Source organism: Ursus americanus, chromosome 10 (genome assembly GCF_024610735.1).
Source record: "Ursus americanus isolate L20-20 chromosome 10, mUrsAme1.1.p, whole genome shotgun sequence".
NCBI lineage: Eukaryota > Metazoa > Chordata > Mammalia > Carnivora > Ursidae > Ursus > Ursus americanus.
In genome coordinates this window covers 3,972,744-3,991,523 of record NC_142136.1, presented here as the reverse complement: position 1 = coordinate 3,991,523, position 18,780 = coordinate 3,972,744, and the positions used below count along the sequence as shown (strand labels likewise).

General features: G+C 40.8%; 1 protein-coding gene across 2 annotated transcripts in view; it reads left to right on the top strand.

Annotated features, from left to right (window-relative positions):
• MYO16 (myosin XVI) overlaps positions 1–18,780 on the top strand; it is a 580,200-nt gene that overhangs the window by 194,418 nt on the left and 367,002 nt on the right. For both annotated transcript variants that reach the window (XM_045772942.2, XM_087864977.1), the window contains exon 4: positions 8,065–8,208. In XM_045772942.2, coding sequence (XP_045628898.2) covers positions 8,065–8,208 — 144 coding nt within the window. The remainder of the gene's footprint in view (positions 1–8,064; positions 8,209–18,780) is intronic.

Sequence of the window (18,780 nt, the reverse complement as noted above, 5' to 3'; positions counted from 1 at the left end):
CAAGGATGTGATTAAGATTCAAATTTCTGGTCGGGTTTTGCTTTTTAAAATCCAGTATCTCTTTGGCCCATGAGAATGATGGCATCCATAACTGGAAAGCCTGAGTCCAGGATCTTTGATCATGAATACAGTATCCATCTGAATCTTGAGTGAAAATTCTGACCTTGTTCTGTGTGGTGGTTATATTTTTATTTGGACTGCCTGGGTGCATGACTTGGGGGTAAGAAGGCAATAAAAGTGTGTCTGTCAGAATGCCACCAGGAACTGAGGGGAGTGAATTTTCCATTTTTGAGTAAAAATATCACACAGGACTGGTTCATTCAATAGCAAATTCTAAAGAATTCCCTAGTAAAACTGCCAGTGAGATTTGTATTTTGTTTTATCTCTGCAACCATAGAACCCAGTTTATAAAGAATTAGAATCCTTCATTGACGGGGAAAGCAGATGGGTGAGGAATTTTTTACAGATGACTTTGAACTGTGAGCCCCTCTGAGAAAAATCCCAGTCCACTAGCACTGAGAGCACTGGTACAGAGCCTTTCCTTGGGGGAAGCTGGATGTCACACCCATAAAGGTTTTCCTTGAGGTCTCAGTCTGAAACTCACCCTCTCAGAAAGGCCTTTCGTGCCAAATGAGATAAAATTCCTAAAGAGCCATTTTCGTTCCTCCCCCAGATTGTTTATGCTGTTTCCTACTCTGGGGGTGCTCCTCTGAGATGGCCCCATAGCTCACTGGACTTCCTCATCATACTTTTCTTTTGACTGCACTGCCGTCTTGAATTTGGCTATTGACTGGGGACAATATCTAGTCCATGATACCAGCTCTCTGGCTTGGCGCAGCACTGGGCACATGGTAGGTCTTCAGTGAATACTTAATTAATGGACTATGAATGTCTCTCCCTACCTCCCCCACCAAATCCTTCAAGACCTGTGCTGAGAGTGTCCCATAATGGAGTGTCCAATTCTATCAGGCTGTTAGGTACCCTCCACTGTGAATCTAGAATGCTCTGAACACCCTCAATCTCATTCAACTGGATTGTCTGTTTCCCAAGGGTAGTACTATGCCATTAAACTTTATGTATACATTGTCAAGCACGGTGCCTGGAATAGAGTGTTGCCCGATAAAATCTTGGCGATTCAAAGTGAGGCAAACCAGTGTTGCAGCTGAAGGAGCAGAGTTTACATTCACTTAAAAGGATAAAAGTTCTATTAGGATATTAAAATTTCTGGATGTGCATCAGTGGTACATCTGAATCTCTTTAGTAACAGCCTGTTTTATATTTAGAGTTTGGTTCCGGTGGCTGGAAGATATGTGTGCTTGGAATGCAGGTGGAAATAATAACTATGATTCAGCTCAGAGGGTTCTGGGTAGGTTATGTATGGTGAGGTAATCTGCAGTATAAGTATTTGCCAGAGAGAAGAAATGCATCTTATTTGACTTACGGTGGGGGTATGTCTGGATGAAGCACGTAAGTTGAAAGTATCGTTGGGTTAAAAATGCATTTAATACATCTAACCTACCATTGTAGCTAGCCGAGCCTAGCCCAACATTAGCCTACAGTTAGGCAAAATAATTGAGCACAAAGCCCATTTTCTTTTTTTTTTTCAAAGCCCATTTTCTAATAAAGTGTTGAATATCTCATGTAATTTATTGCATTCTCTACTGAAAGTGATACCACAGAATGGTGGCATGGGTACAGAGTGGTTGGCAGTGTCTCCATTGTCTTTGCTCACGACAACATGGCTGCCTGGGAGCAGCAGCTGCTGTCCAGCATCATGAGAGGGGCTCGAACCGCATGTTGCCAGCCCTGGAGATGATCCAAATTCAGACTTCTTTCACACCTTCATAACGTCAAAAACTTATAAGTTGAACCATCGTAAGTCGGAGACCATCTGTACATGAAAAGCAAAAATGATGAGAAGTATGTTCAAGATGACATTATGATGAGTGCGATCCTTTAGTGTGATATAATGGCAGAGAAGTGAAAGTGATTTTGTACAGATCTAGGCACTGGCTGAAAGGGGTGGCTAGTGGGATTGATGTTCAGTACAAGGGGCCATATGGAATTTCTAGAGCGATTTCAAAGTTTTAAAAATTGCAACAAATTCAAATTCATTTTCCTGCTGATACAAATTTCTCTGTGTGTGTGTCTCTGTCTCTGTGTGTCTCTGTCTCTCTCCATCTGTCTCTGGTTGTAGAAAAGTTTTTGAACCACTGAAAACCCTAAATGTAGGACAAGAAAAATGGACAATGATTAATCCAAATTGATTGTATAAGTCATATTGCTTCCCCTCTCCCCACTGCTTCCAGAGAGTTCAGAGATAATTTTTTTGCTTAACAGTAGAGCTGTGCTTAGCACATGATACCCACTCAATAACTAGTATCTGGATCAAGTTGGATGTTGTCCTGGTAACTCTTTGCTAGTCTCTTCTGCCCTAGTGGTTTTGAAATCAACACAGAGGAGAAAAAAGGGAAGTATGCCTGAAAATATATAAACATTGAGAAAACTAATGTGACAGGTATGACCCATGTTTATTTATTTATTTATTTTTACAGATTTTATTTATTTATTCGACAGAGAGACAGCCAGCGAGAGAGGGAACACAAGCAGGGGGAGTGGGAGAGGAAGAAGCAGGCTCATAGTGGAGGAGCCTGATGTGGGGCTTGATCCCATAACGCCGGGATCACGCCCTGAGCCGAAGGCAGACGCTTAACTGCTGTGCCACCCAGGCGCCCCTCGACCCATGTTTAAAAAAGAAAACCAAAAACTTGCAAAAGAGAACTTTCATGTATGAACGAGGGAATTTAATATGGGAATTCAGTGTTTGTATAAAGCTTTTAATTTTCTGAGTGGTAGATTTCAGGGTTGTTCAGGACATGCTCGTTAGCCAACCAGAAGAACTAAAATACATAAAATATCCCTTATGACAAGATGTAGGGAAAAGACAGAACAGTTTAAGTTTAAAATTGTCTTTATTTGTTATTTGGTTTCTGTGGTTTTTAGGGTCGTTTCCACTGAATCAATATTACCCATTGTATTGGGTTTGTACATCAAGGGACGTTACGTTTGTTTAGAAACAATTTCAAACAGTGAAAGAACGGATTCCCTGAGAAGCTGTGGACTGCCGATTTAGTGTGGAAAGTGTTCGTTCTCACTGATCCTAGGCAACTCAATGAACAGTCTTGGAGGAAGGAGCTGTTTTTGGTGTTGCGCCCTAAGTATGCGTTAGGAGGCAGAATGGAATATTTTGATCACTGATTGGGATCCTGGGATTTAGTGCTTTAGCGTGGAGCCAGTTTTCATGGCGGAATCCAGGGGGTGGTAACTAGAGTAAAACATGGTGGAGGTTTCTGGGGTCCTGGAGGGAAGACATTTTATGCTCTCAGAGAGGGTGGGTAACCCAATATTGCTGTTGTGCTCGGATTGTGGGGATGCCTGTGATTGTAGTCCCTAACTTCAATGAAAGAGGAGAGCGACCCTTTTGGGAGAAGAGGGGTGGTATGTAAGGATAGAGTGAATCTTAGAAAGCACATTAAGGTGAACGAAGGGTGATTCTAAACGAATCAATGAGCTCAGGGGCGCCTGGCTGGCTCAGTTGATGGAGCATTGGGTTCTTGATCTCACGATTGTGAGTTCAAGCCCTGCATTAAGTGTAAAGCTTACTTAAAAAAAAAAAAAAAAAAAGAATCATTAAGCTCCAAAAGTGGCCAAGCCTTTTCAGGGCTTGATGGGAGAAGAATCTTACCTACAGTGGAGAAGGCTGCAGGAGAGATGGTGTTTCCGGAGAGATAGATGTAGGTTCTGTGACATTTCTAGGTGAGGAGGGAATATTTGAAATGGACTAGGTTCCAGAGGTTCTCTGGAAGGAATTGCAGTGCGTGGACTTGAGGGACATGGGGGGCCGGTTGATTAAGAGGTTTTGCAGTTCAAGGCGGGCTTCACGGGCATATGGTCCACACGGTCACTCCAGGTTTTGTGCTCTGCCAGGCCCGTGCTTGGTTTCATGCTCTGCTCTCACCATCTTAAATTGTAGTCATTTTTTCAAAATATGTATTTATTTATTTGAGAGAGAGAGTGTGCGCGCACACGTGCGCATGCATTTGGGGAGGGGCAGAGGGAGAGAGAGAATCTTAAGCAGACCACACTCAGCATAGAGTCCAACATGGAGCTCAATCTCATGACCTGGAGATCATGACCTGATCTAAAATCAAGAGTCGGATGCTTAACTGACTGAGCCACCCAGGTTCCCCCAAATTCTTAGCCATAGTTGAATAAGGGGCCCCAGTTTTTCATTTTGCATTTTGCATTTCATTTTGCACTGCACATTTCCCACAAATTATGTAGCCCGTCCTGCCTGGACCATTGAGAGGCAGAGGATGGTGACAGAGGAGCCGGGGTAGATGACTGCTGATGTCAGAGCCCTCTGAAGGTGACCAAGTGGCGGGTTAGCCACATTCTTGCTGCTGTAAACCCTTGCCAGAAATTGGTTGAAATGGTGAAGAGCAACCTGAATCAGGAGGAAGATTTGCTAGCTGGAAGAAAATTCTTTCTAGTGAGAATGAGGTTTACTATCTAACAATAATGTTGTAAGAACATTGTAACAGGAATGTTCAACCATCGTAATCTTTTCAGACAAGTGTGATTAGAAGGTATTTATTGCTGTCAAATTATTATTCATGATCCTCTGAAATGTGAATCTAAAAATTACATTACTTGAGAGAGGCAGATATCATTTTCTACACTGTATCTAATTAACTCTTTTTTGGTAAAAGACACTGAAAAGCCAAACTGCAGGTATCTGAATTGTAAATGTGGATTCCTGAGGTGCGGGCTGAGGGGATCTTGACAGACAGGGAAGGAGGAGGTCCCATCACTGTTGATTATGCCGTGAGTTATCAAAAAGATAAAGAGAGCAGAATAGGAATTACCTGCATGTGAATTTCCTGAAAGAAATTGGATCCGGGCCCCAATTCTAAAACCTATTTATTGAGCCTTTATACTCTGATCCTCATCTTATTACTCATCGTACCCGCACCTGCAGCTACTGTGGATGGGGCTCAGCGTTACTGTTACACGTGACGCAGTAAGTCACATAGGCAAAGATCGTGGTTCAGAACTGAAACTAATCCCTCCAAGTTCACGTGTGCCATTGCCCCATTCCATGCATCCCAATCCTGACGCCTGCACATCTTCCTTCATGTGGAACCTGCACCATGATTTCGCACCACGCGAACTTTACGTTCTTGAGACCACTAGGTACTGGAGGAAAATAGGAATGTTCTTCCATGACCGTATTATGATTGGGAACCACAATTCATATGTCCTTTTTTTTCTTTTACATTTTTTTGGTGAAATATCATTTCAAAACTTGTACCTGATTTAAAAAATTGGGCTATCTTCTGGTTACTAATTTTAATGGAAATGAAATAATAAGAAAAATATATCATATGGTTTCACTCATTTATGGAACATAAGAAGTAGGAAGATCGGTAGGAGAAGAAAGGGAAGAAGAAAGGGGGGTAAACAGAAGGGGGAATGAACCATGAGAGACTATGGACTCTGAGAGACAAACTGAGGGCTTCAGAGGGGAGGGGGGTGGGGGACTGGGATAGCCTGGTGATGGGTAGTAAGGAGGGCACGTATTGCATGGTGCACTGGGTGTTATACGCAACTAATGAATCATCGAACTTGACATCAGAAACTAGGGATGTACTGTATGGTGACTAACATAATATAATAAAAAAATATTATTATAAAAATAAATAAATAATAAGAAAAATATAAATCAATCAGGTAGTCCCCATTTCCAGTGCTATCAGTCTGTTTGGTCACTGCCTGGAGATTGCCCATGGCTCACCAACGCTTGGTTCACTTATCGAAAGTCATCTTTTGCTCTGTCTCACTTTGTGTAATCTGCATTACTGTCTTCAGGTTCACTAGTCTTGTCTTCTCAACAGCCAGTCTGCTGATCCCTTCCATTGGTATATTTTTCATCTCAGCCATGGTAGTTCTCACCTCCAGGTGTTAAAATTTGAGTCTTTTTGCTGTCTTCCATGTCTCTGCTTACCATGTTCAACAGTTTTCCAGTTTTTTGAACATATGGAATGTGGATATCATAACAGTTTTAACACACAGATTTGCTCATTCTAACAAGTGTATTACTTCTGAGTTGGTTCCCATTGATCACTCTTCTCCTCCTTGTGGGTCCTATTTGCTTGCTGTGTTGTATATGTGGTTGGTTTTTTTGGATGCTAGAGGTTGTGAATTTTGCCTTGTTGGGTACTGAATATTTTCATATATCTGTAAATAATCTTGAGCTCTGTTTGGGGGGCATTGAAGTTATTTGGAAGCAGTTTGAGCCTTTCAGAACTTGAATTTAGTATTTCTAGGTGGGAGTAGAACAGCGTTCAGCTCAGGGCTCATATCTCCCCCTTCCATCCCCGCACTGAAACAAGACATATCTGGTACTCCACCCAGTGGTGCATCTACTAGAAGGTTCCTTTTCTGGCTGCTGGAAACAGACACTATTTCTAGAAATTCACGAGCTCTGACTCCTCTTCCTTTTCAGGGTCTTCTGTCCCTGGGCTTGGGTAGTTTCCTGGAGTGCGTGTGCCCATCACGATTTTTCTGCATACTTTAGGGGGTGACTGCAGATCTTTGAAATCCTCTCTCTCTCTGCAGCTCTGTCCTCTCTGTGACTGTCCTGTGCATGCTGGCCAGCTCGGTCTATGGACTTTCAGTTCAGTCTCTTCTTGAGTGGCCCAGGGTGACTGGGGTTCTCCTAGCTGTGCTGCAGCTTGGGAAGTCCCTCAAGTCAGTGAGCTGGAGCGACAAAGGCAGCAGGACTGCCTTGTTTCCTTCCCCAGTTCTCGAAGTTATATTTTGTCTGAGTGGTGTTGTTTTCGGTTCAGCTGATTTAGGCAGGAATGCCAAATGGGCCCCGTTACTCAAAAGAAGTCCTCCGGTGATTGGTTTTTAATTGTCTGATCCAGTGAAGAGTTGGTACATTGACATGACGACACTTCCAGTGGTAACATTGTTTACTACTGCTTTTTGGGAGGGGAACCTGTGTGATGCATCCAAATCCTATGGAATGCATATATCTTTTAACCCAGAAATTTTGCTAATAGGTAGTTAGCTTATTTAGCTTAGGCCTTTTTTTAAAAACTAATTTAGCTAATATGCATTTGACACTAATGTAGCCTATAGATATAAATATAAAATATCAGACTTATACTAGGACTGGATAATTCATAGAATGAATATGTAGGTCTTTTCAATAATTCTTGAAAATTCATGATGACAACAGTGGAGCCTTAAGCCAAGTGCAGGACCCACCAAGCATGATTACAGATAGTATGCACCCATGGAGCCAGCCCTGACTTTGAATTTTTTTATGAATTTTACCTCTAAATAATAAATAAAAAATAAGAGCAAAACAAGTTCCTGGAGAGTTTGATTTAATAGACTATGAAATTTCCCTAAAATACAGTGATTAAAATTCGTGTTAGAAGATTTTGAAAATACAATAGTTAACTGTTCCAAGATGGTACCGTGGAGTTTTCAGTTGTGTTATGCAGCTAGGCTGACGGCTGCATTTGGATGACGGGGGATGAGTTTGGAAGGACCGTGAAAGGTCTTATCTGTCTTGGATGCAATAAGGTGGTGAAACTTTATTCTTTGACAAAATTCAATGACAAAATATGTACATTTTAAAGCAGAAGGATCATATGATTAAATCTGTATTTCAGAAAGATAATTCTGGTAAATAGTCCAAGATTATCTGGTGATCCTATCTACAAATGAGGAGGACCCAAATAATGAAATTTTTTCCTCCTTCTTAATGTCTATCCCTATTTTCTCATTTTTATTTCTACTGTCTATGGTCGCCATTTCCTTTTGAGTCCTCCAACCTCCACATGCCTCTTAGCTTGTAGGTTAGCTGGAGAACAGTTAACGCCATCTGTCAACCTCTAAATTGGCATTGAAATTTTTATCCATGGACATTTTCAATAAACCTTATCATAGTTTGAAATACATTTATTTATTTTTTCTTTCTTTCAGTGTGCTCGGTATGATAATGCCTTCATTGCAGAGATCCTGATTGACAGAGGGGTCAATGTCAACCACCAGGATGAAGACTTTTGGACACCAATGCACATCGCCTGTGCTTGTGATAACCCTGATATTGTCCTGCTGCTTGTATTAGTAAGTAAAGCAATTTAGTTTATTACTGTTTGAGGATTTGACGGCATATAAAAGGCTATATATTTAACTATTCATATTTCGCAGTATGTAATACTTTTGTTGATTTAAAAAAATGTGTATGTATGTCATCCTTTATCTTCCTGGAGTTACAAGATAATTAGAGACTAAGGAGGTGGATCACAGAGTTCATAAAACATTGTGCCGATGTCATTTGAAGCTCTACTCCGCTGGCTTTCTTCTGGGAAATTATATGCCTCAATACTTTGCAAGAGAGTCCTAACTAAAATGGTTTCATAAGTGTTGTTTCTTTCAATCCATCCTCTTTTAGCCGACTAGGCATACAGTAATGAGATATGGCAACTATTGAATCTTACTCTCTTGCTCACATCTAGTAAAGCAGTGTCTACAACATTTCTTACAAAAGAATGAAAACTTTAAGTATAAAACTCACTGGCGTTATTTGTTGCTGTTGTTTTCGATTATAGCTTAGACCCTGACATTGATCTTCACAGCATACTTTAATTATTTCAGAATCGAGATTTGGGATTTTTTCCCGGTGAGTTTGTCTCTAACAAAGAATTTAAGAAATTATACAGGAATTTTAGAACACATGCACATCTCAGTGTCTGGTTATGTTGCTTTTCTTTGACAGATGGGATTGAGAAAGAGAAGCTGGTTTTAGTTCACGTGTGATCACAGAGTTAAAACTATAGTTTCCAAATTAACATGTTGATGGTTCTGCAGTGACCCTTTTCTCACATCAGGTAGAAAGTTGTATTTCTGACAGAACATAACGTTCTGCAGTGATCTTCATTTACTGATCATGTCATTAGTATTTATTGATTACTATTTTTAATGTAATTCCTGCCCTTGAGGAAATTAGAACTTGTTCATTCATTCAAATATTTGTTGAGTAACCACTGTTCTAAGGTGATACAGAGTGAACAAAAAGACATACTACGTTAGAGAGAATGGCAAGAACAAACAAGCAAGCCAAGTGAGGCCCTACTGAGAAATTTGATTAGTGGAGTGAGCCAGTTGGAGTAGTCTCCTTGCCACCATGGAATAGCCAGCCCCGCCATCTATCCAACAGGAATAATTTACTTTTAAATAAATATGGATGAAAGCCATTATCATAAAAATTATAATTCCTGTAGGAATGTGTTCCTGTCCACAATCTCAAAAGAGAGATTTATTTTACTCCAGAATTAAATGCCATTGTACTTGGTTTTAGTGCTGTATGTCCAATATTCTTGCCATTTTCCAAAGATCATTGATGAGTAAGAGACTGTACAAGTATTTGAGTGTGTTCTGTTCTCACTAGAGGGTCAGCTGTGAACAGAAGTAGCACAAATCCCTGCCTCTTAGAGCTTCTATTCTCCTGAGGAGAAGCCAGAAAAAACAAATACATAAATGAGTGAAATACGCAAGATGTCAACTGCAGAGAACTGTTGGAGGACAGGAAGAGAGGAGTAGAGAGTATTAAGGGGTGGCCTCATGGGGGAGGGGACACGTGAGTGAGTTGTGACCACACTTCCACGTGTTCTTTCATCCCAGGTGAATCAGGCATCCTTTGGAGAGTTTTGGGTGGAGAAGTGACATGATCTGACTTTTGTTTGAGAAGATCATTCTGGCTGCTCTGTTGAGACCAGACAAGAGAAGGGGCAGTATGGGGGAGCATTTAGCTGTCTGTTGTCACTCCTCAGGCTAGACGTCGTGGTGGTGGTGGGAGGTGTCTCTCATCTGGATGTTTGAAGGTCAAGTTGTCCGTGTTTGGTGTGGGATTGGATTTAGGGCTTGAGAGGAAGGACATGAGTCACAGATGACTCCCACTTGTTGGCCTGGGACTAGAGGGTTGGAATTTGTGTTAAAAGCATTTGAATCGTCTTTTTCAAGTCTCTCAGAAAATCATCATCTATAAGAACAATTTCAGTGAGTTGAGAGATAATTACGTGTTGTGAGCTTTTGTGGAGTAGAGATGTGTGTGTGTGTGTGTGTGTGTGTGTGTGCGTGTGTTGCCATCATACACTACACAGCATTAGAACGTTGCTGTTTTAATTGCATCACAAATGGTTTGTGTTAATGGAGTAGGCTTAGGTACTGTGAACGTTGCCAGTACTCTCGCCAAATGATCTGCCAAACTCTGGGAGATACTAATACTTGATTTTGGGACAGTCCTTCCTACGTGTCAGGTATGTTTCTACATGCTTTATAATGATTAATTCACTTAGCGTTCATGAAACCCTACTCCATACATGCTAGCTTTCTCTGCCTTTTAGAGATGAGGGACGGATGCCCAGAGAGGCCAGTCTATGTGCTGAAGGCCAGAGAGTAGTGGCAGAGACAGCTTTGGTGTCATAACCAGAGCCCCTTGATCTGTGGTCATCTTGCTAATGATAGAATTCCTACAGAGCTGCAAGTCCCCAGAGTGGACGGATGAGATCCTGATTCCCATTGTAGTATCATGCATTCCCCTTTATTTTATTTATTTATTTATTTAATTTATTTTTTAAATTAAATTAAATTTAATTTTTTATGTAAATTTCTATGATTCACTAGTTGCGTATAACACCCAGTGCCCCATGCAATGCGTGCCCTCCTTACTGCCCATCACCAGCCCATCCCATTCCCCCACCCCCTCCCCTCTGAAGCCCTCAGTTTGTTTCTCATACAGTCCCCTTTAAAAACACAGTCCCCTTTAAAAACACAGCTTTGAAACTGATTGTTTAGAAATTGGGAAGAAAGTTAAGAAATACGGTGCATACACTCGATTCCTGTTTTCACGGTAGTTATGTTCTGTAGAGCGACCAGGAGCACCGCATTAGTGAATGCTGAACCACCACTCCTGGAGGAGTGCAGCGTTGGGTTCCTGCAAGCCTCTGGTCCAGGTCTGTACGAATCTTGTTTTATAAGTCTTTCTCTTAAAGACGCCTTTTAAAATATATACTGTGGATTCATAAACATCAAACTCATGGCCAATAACACTATAACTCATGCCTGAAGGAAAGCTAGCCACACACATATTTTTCTCCAGAAGGTTCTTCATAGCCTTCTTGCACTTACAGGCAATGGATAGCAGCTCAGCACCGTGCTTGGGGCTCATTTTAAATGGCAAAATCGCCAACAAAAGGACAGAAATATGAAAAATGCAGCACTAAATAGACCACAATGAAGACTTTGTTTGCACTCTGAAGGTGGAACAAGAAGGCATGGCATTGGCTTGTGAGATCTCCATTCAAATGAGGGCACCCGGTGACCAGAATTTCCCCCACTCTGCGTATGTGTGCGAGTGACCGTGGAAGTGGAGCCCAAGGGTTCCTTGTGCTGCTACAGAAAATTCAGCCGACAGACAAATTCGCAAAGGTGGAGTCTGAGAATAATGAGGATCCGCTTGTTAATTACTGAGCAAAACAGCCGACACTTTCTTAGAATTTTAAGTATGAAATAGAAATCCTTTGAACCTAGTATATTTTAGGGATTGGGTGGTTCAAAAAATGATGAATTTCTGCAATAAGTTTTCAAAATTTATGCAAAAAAGTCTCATTAGTTTTACAATTTCCAGCACGTACTTGGATAGGGTTTGGAGTTTCCTAGAAGTTTTTCAGCTACCTCACTGGAAATGTAGAGCATTTCTATGAAGTGAGGAATACACTTAATATATAATCCTTATTTTTATATAAAGAAATCTATTATCAGAGAGGTTCCATAATAGAATAACATGTCAAATCTAAATGTTTTGGATCCCCCCAAAATAAAATTTTAATGCATTATAATTTTTTATATTTATGTATAAATATACATGTATTTAATTGTATGTAATACACGTTATAATTACAGTTTGTCCACTGAGAATTTTCTTTTACTTACTTTATTTTATTGTTTGTTGAACATCTCACATATATACATTTTGATTTTTTTATTCTGCCTTATCTAATTTTTAAAATATTTTCTAATTTGCTCCATATTCAAACACTAATGTTCTATAACTGAAAATTATATCTAGTTTTAAAAATAATTTCCAGGTAATTGGCTATTGCCCAGATTTTAAGAAGCTTTCTATTACTTAGGAATATATCACAAAATCTGATAAATGATTAACTCAAATCATGTCAGGTTTTATTCTCCAAAAAGTCTTGATTTCATATTTATTTCAACCTGTTTATGTACGTGTATTTCTAGCCTGTTGTATCAGTGCATATATACCTCGAAGATGTACTTGTGGAATAGACTCAGAATCTGCTCGATCCCTTGCCTGCGGAGGGAGGGACGGTAGGCTCGTCTTTGCTATCTCACGCCTCGGGGCTGCACAGGGAACCATCCCTGAGGACGCTTGCTCAGTTCTCCCCTCTTTCCTCATAGGACTTTGGGTAAAAGATATGCATTTGTTTCAGTTTTCTGAATTTTCACATCTGATTTTGCAATGTGGCTGCAGGTGCTCCATTACTCTGCCCTGTGAGCAGTTTCAAAGATGAGGCAAGTCTGCACGTTTTAACAGCCCATTGCATTTGGAACCATAGGAAACACGTCCCTTTAATTTGGTATTAATTATTTTGAAAGGAAAATAATTTAATTGAGTAAAAGACCCTAGGATGCTTCTACTTGAGAAAATGATATACCTGTGTTACTGATAAATCATCTTGGACTTTTCGTCTTTCCTACTGAAAAACCTGGGAGGATGTAATTTGATATTCCACATGTTCTGGAATTATTTAATAAACCTTACCCCATAAAGTGTATCTGTTAAACGTGGTTACAAGAAATGAGTAATGGACAACAGAAGGATAAAATGTCATTTTAATTAGTTTTATTTGTGGAACGGTGAATGAATTCTGTTTCATGCTACCAGGAGACCTTTCAAGGTATTTTTACTCCTTGAAATCAGAAGGCGTAGGGAAAATATTAGCAGATGGATAGTCATTTACTAAGCGAGGCTCAGCAATCTCTTTTATCATCGTTTCACTTCAGTAACAATGGAATGATTACTAGAAATTGCACTGAATGTTTTCTCAATCCTTGGCCTTTTATGGTTGAACATCTGATGTTCATAATTTTTGTGCCTGTTGGATAGAGTGCATCATGGACCGTGTCTAATGGGAAGTGCGGAACCAGATCATTTTAATGGGTGCTGCAGGAAACTGCTAGAAACCAACAGTTCTGTCATCACTGAGATAGTAAATGATATTTCAAAAACATATTGCTTACTTTGTGTTCGGTGGCTTACATTTATAGATCGAAATTGACTCATTCCCAAACGTTGTTCATTCGTCGCTTAGACCATTCTTGGGTTAAATACTAGTATAAAAATTTCATATTGTTTAGTTATAATTTATCCTTCCCATCACTTTGATCTGTTAAATATTAAGACATGGGGTACCCTGCTATTTAAGAAGGTGATATTCCTCCCTAGAAAATGAGCTATAAATCCAGATGGTTCAAGGTAAGTCTGATTTTCCAATAAGACCTGTGGCAGAGGGCCTGGCGTCGTTATCAACTTTTTATGTAAATGACCCCACAAGCAATATTTAATCTCTCTCTTAGCAGTTTCTCTTACCTTCAGCTTCACCGATAAAGTAAGTTTCCAGGCTTGAATGCCTTTGGCTTCCAGCTCACAAATTAACTGTTGTTTTTTTTTCCTATTTATTCACAACCTTTGTTCCATCCTGGAAACGAGTTTGTTTCCCTCCCTGAGCTAAATTCTCCCCCATCCTCTCTAGACTCTACTAACCTGTCAGAGGATTTCTCCACCACTTTTCCATCTCCTGATTCCATGGTCTTTCTATTGGACTCCTCCTTTAAATTCGTAGTTATGTCGCAAGATCTCCCACTAATTAAAAAAACTGAGGAAAAGCCCGGTTAAATGTCTTTCCTGTTAATTGTCACCACAGTGTCTCTCTCATTTTTATAGTCAAGCTTCTCTGAGGAGTGGCATGCTTTTGGGGACCCACTTACCACCTCCCAGCCATACGTCACTGTGGCCAGGCTGCCTGTTGTCCCCGCAAGGACCCCGGCGTGGCCCTTGCCGAGAACACTTTTGACATCGCTGTGATGGATTTCATCGTTTATCCTAATTTATTTGTCTCACTAGGTCTAAAAGCAAGTGGGTCAAAGAAGGAAATTGGGCAAACATCCAGTTTTTTTTTTAACTCAAGGTTATATTTTTTGGGCTAATCAGAGTAAGAATTTGAAAGGAGTTACTCTGGCTTCTAAGCCCTGTTCGTGGCCATTAAACTTAGGAGCGTCTTTGCTTTATCAAGGTATCCTTGGCAAATAAGATTGTGTATTTCTTAAGTGTCCAGCATGACGATTTGATACAAGCATGCTTTGTGAGACGATGACCACAGTCAGGTTATTAACACATCCACCATTCATGTAGTGACCAGTAATTCTTTTTCTGTTGTGGTGAGAATGCTTAAGATTCACCATCTTAGCGACACTCGAGTGTACAAAACAATATTATCACGTAAACTCACCGTGCTGTCCATTCGATCAAGAGCCTGTCCGTCTGCAGCTGGAGGCTTGTGCTCTGACCAGCAGCGCCCCAGCTCCCCAACCCCAGCCCTTGCTAACCACCTTTCTACTGTCTGTTTCTATGAGTTTGACTTTTGTTGTTGTTCTTATGTTGTTTTTGTAAACCTGTCGTTACCTACCCTTCCCATCACTAAAATCTATGGTGAAAATTCTCCCTCAATACTCACAGTGATTGAGACCATAAAAGTGATTTCAGAAAACAGGCAATAATGTGTCCTTCATGATAAATCTATATAACTTGACATAAAATTCTTTGAAGAATGGGGAAATATATTACGTACCTTTCATAGGCATCTGACAGGAACGTGAGCACTTGAGGTTTTCCCCGACCTTGGTACGTTTGAGAAACACACTTTTCCACATCTAAGGTCCAAGGTCTAAGGAAAATTTCCTTAGGCTTCTCTGTTCATTTACTTAAGCTCCCATTTTTAGTAAATTATATTGCCTCTTCAAAAGTGCTTTTCAATATATAACATTTTTCGTCTGTATCTAAGACAATTAAAAAATTTAATAATTTGCATTAATATTGTAAAGCACTTAGATTGAATTTCTGAATATCCTTTCAGTAAGACGTTTTATTTTTCTAATTACAGAAGCAATTCACATTTATTTTAGAAGCATTGGAAAAAATAGAAAAACCAAAAGAACATAGAAGTCACCCACAATTCCACCGATCAGAGAAAGTCAATGTTAACATTTTAGTACACGTCCTCCTGGTTCTGTTTGCGTGGGCGAGTGTAACACACATGTAATACTTGGATTTGTGTTATATGCATATTGTCCTTTTTTTTATTTTTAAAGATTTTATTTATTTGAGAGAGAGAGAGGGAGAGAACGCAAGCAGAGGGAGAAGGAGAGAGAGAATCTTAAGCAGTCTCTGCACTGAGTGTGGAGTCGGATGTGGGACTCAATCCCAGGACCCTGAGATCACGACCTGAGCCGAAATCAAGAGTCAGACACTCAATCCACTGAGCCACTCTGGCGCCCCATATATTATCTCTTAAATGTCACAAAATTATTCTGTTTTTTAAAATATTTTGTCCAAACATGTATTGAGTGGCTGCATAGTGTCCCGGAGTTTAGATGCTGTCATACTTTTGGGTGACTTAAGCTGTTTCCAGCCTCTCACATTTAACGATGAGTAGTTTGTAATTCAAGAGAGCTGCGATTTACAGTAGAATGTAGTTATGTTTTATTTCCTCCAGGAGGTGGGTGGGATGAGTTGAACTCAAGAGGGCTCTGAGGATGTATATGGATGTCTGTACGTCTGGCTCTTTCTAAACCAGATGCGGTCAGCTGAGAGGTTTTTCTAGCTACTACCGATTGGAGTTCGGCAAACGAATTACGCTGTGATGCTCTGCTCTAAGACGGTCCTCACGTGAAATGAGTGGCCTGTACCCCTGGAATGCCCCTAGTAATGTCGTCTCTGGAAGCCTGACAGCACAACTACGGCCAGAGCCCTAGTTGAGGAAGGCTGTGCCATGGTGGCCTATAGCAGTTTCACACAGGGCCTGGGCTCCTGCTCTCGGGTCAGAGACGCCTGGCCGTGTTTACTCAGTGAGAAACACCACGTGACATTTCTGCTCTGCTTCGCTTCCCCCTCTGACCTTGCCTTCACTATTACGGCTCAAGAAAGGCTTTGGAATGATGAAGTATCACCCCTTTGTGGGTATCAAAGCGTGAGAGTCATTAAACAATACAGTTGACTTCCAATATGGAACACGCCTTCTGTGTCGAGGGCACCAGACTGGGTGCAGGGCCGTGAAGGAAAACACCAGGAGAGGGACCTCTGTGTTAGAGGCTGCAAGTGGAGGTGAAGGCCCTGTACATGAGACATGCATGGCGCTGGATGAAAAGATGTAATGAGAAAGGAGTAAGAGATGGACTGAGTCTCATTTCCACATAGAGAGAGCTAACGATTTTAACCCAAAGGTCAGTCAGTCAAATGTTGTGGAATTCAGAGGAAGAGGATTCTGATTGGAATCCAGAATAACCCAGTTGGGACTAGTGGCACAGGTAGAGTAAACTTTATGACATTGTTGAGCGGACCTTGCAATTTGGGGACGGCATGAATAAGGCTTATAGTTTAGGATGGTGAGTTGTAGACGGTGTTTTGGGTTTTGCCTGGCTGAGTGCCTGTTGTGGAATCCCACCGAGAGAGCGATTAGTCTCTAGACCAGTAGTATCTTGAGTGGTGGGAAATACCGTGGAGTTGCTGTCTGTGAGACTGTCTCTATTGAATAAACGCCGAAGAAGTGCGACCAGCTTTGACCAGCGCCTGGTGTGGGGAAAGGGCATGTGCAGGACAGAGGGTTTGGGCTGATCACCAAGGTGAGAGGTGAAGGGGGAGCCAGGTGTGTTCATCAGGTGGAGGCAGAGGACAGAACGTCCCAGACCGTTGAACAGGTTGTGTACAGACTCCTTGATGAGAGAAGAAAGGGCAGGTGTCGAGGAGGCCGGGAGTTGGCTGAGGAGAGTGGGAAGAGCATGGTGAGGAGGGAGAGGTCATTGGGACCCAGTGAGATGCAAGGGGAGCCTGGACTGGAACCAGCGATGAGCTCTGTGTGGGGGTCGGTAAGTACGTGGTCAGATGGTCACATGGAGATGATCTGTCTTAGCATATGTTGGGATTGTCACTGCAGCTTCCTGAGGCGAGGTGAGTGTTCGGACCAGGGTGGTGAAGGGCATGAGCAAGTCTGGAAAATGGTTATAAAACAGTGCAGATAATATGGTCCTGTTGTATAAGAAATAATAGTATATTCATAGGATCACATATATGTCCATTTATAATTATATATAGATACACTGTGGACAGTTTTATAAAGCTGATATCATAATATCCATACTTTACAGCCCAATAAATACATGTATAAACAGGACAGCTTGCAAGGGTGTATTAAAATTTATCTACTAGCCGTGTGCTGAGAATATTGAAATAGAATGCTATAACTGTTGCCTTAGAGATTCTTATAAATTTCTAAGACACCAGTTCCCACAAATATAATAAATTTAACCTTTAATATTAACCTCAAATGTTCTTAGAAACTTGTAATTTAAAAAGTAAATTCTACCTATTGGAAAAATATAACACATTTTAGCATGGCCCAGCAAATAAAAGCATTTTAATAGGATTATTAATTATAATATAAGAAAATTCTGAAAGAAATATGTTACATTAAAGCAATATCAATTAAGTATTTACCCGCTTTCAAGCACATTACATCTGTGATAAATTTAGTATGAGAGCAGTGCTTTGAAATTTTTATCTTCGATGGTCTTTAGAATATCCCATTTCTAATACTGGAAGATAATTTATAATAGGAATTTCAACACATTATTGATGGTTGAAGGGTATAGGTAGATCAGAAATATCTGTCATTCGGTCATCTGGGTGGCTCAGTCTTTGAGTGTCTGCCTTCAGCTCAGGTCATGATCCCAGGTCCTGGGATCGAGCCCCGTGTCCTGCTCCCTGCCCAGTGGGGAGCCTGCTTCTCCCTCTCCCACTCACCCTGCCTGTGTTACCTCTCTCACTGTCTCTCTGTCTGTTAAATAAATAAATAAATAAAATCTTAAAAAAAAAGAAAAGAAATATTTGTCATCCAAGTTCCGACAGTCACGCTTAGAGACGATTTTATGATAAAGTTGGTGTTGAAGTATGATCGTGTCAGTATTAACTTGGCGCTGCTAACATATGCACTGCACCGTCAGACCACATACAGCCACTTTTTACAAGGGAGATGCCTTGACTTTTGGTTCAAATTGCATTTTTCTCAGTTTTTATTCCCTGTAGGTCGATGACTGGTGTCCCATGCAGATTTTGTCCCGTCTGTGTGTCCTCTAGGGAGAGCTTCCTTGGGAGTTTATAATTTACCAGTGATGACTTGAATTGAACCATCTCTGTAAGAGATCACTGTTACGACAACCTCTTAGTTCTGAGGCGGTTAGATTTTCATACAGTCTTTTCAGCTAACAGGAAAAGGATCAAGTCATTTCCATTACCATGAGCAGATGGAGAAACGTTGGTCTTTTGTTTCCAGTCATGGG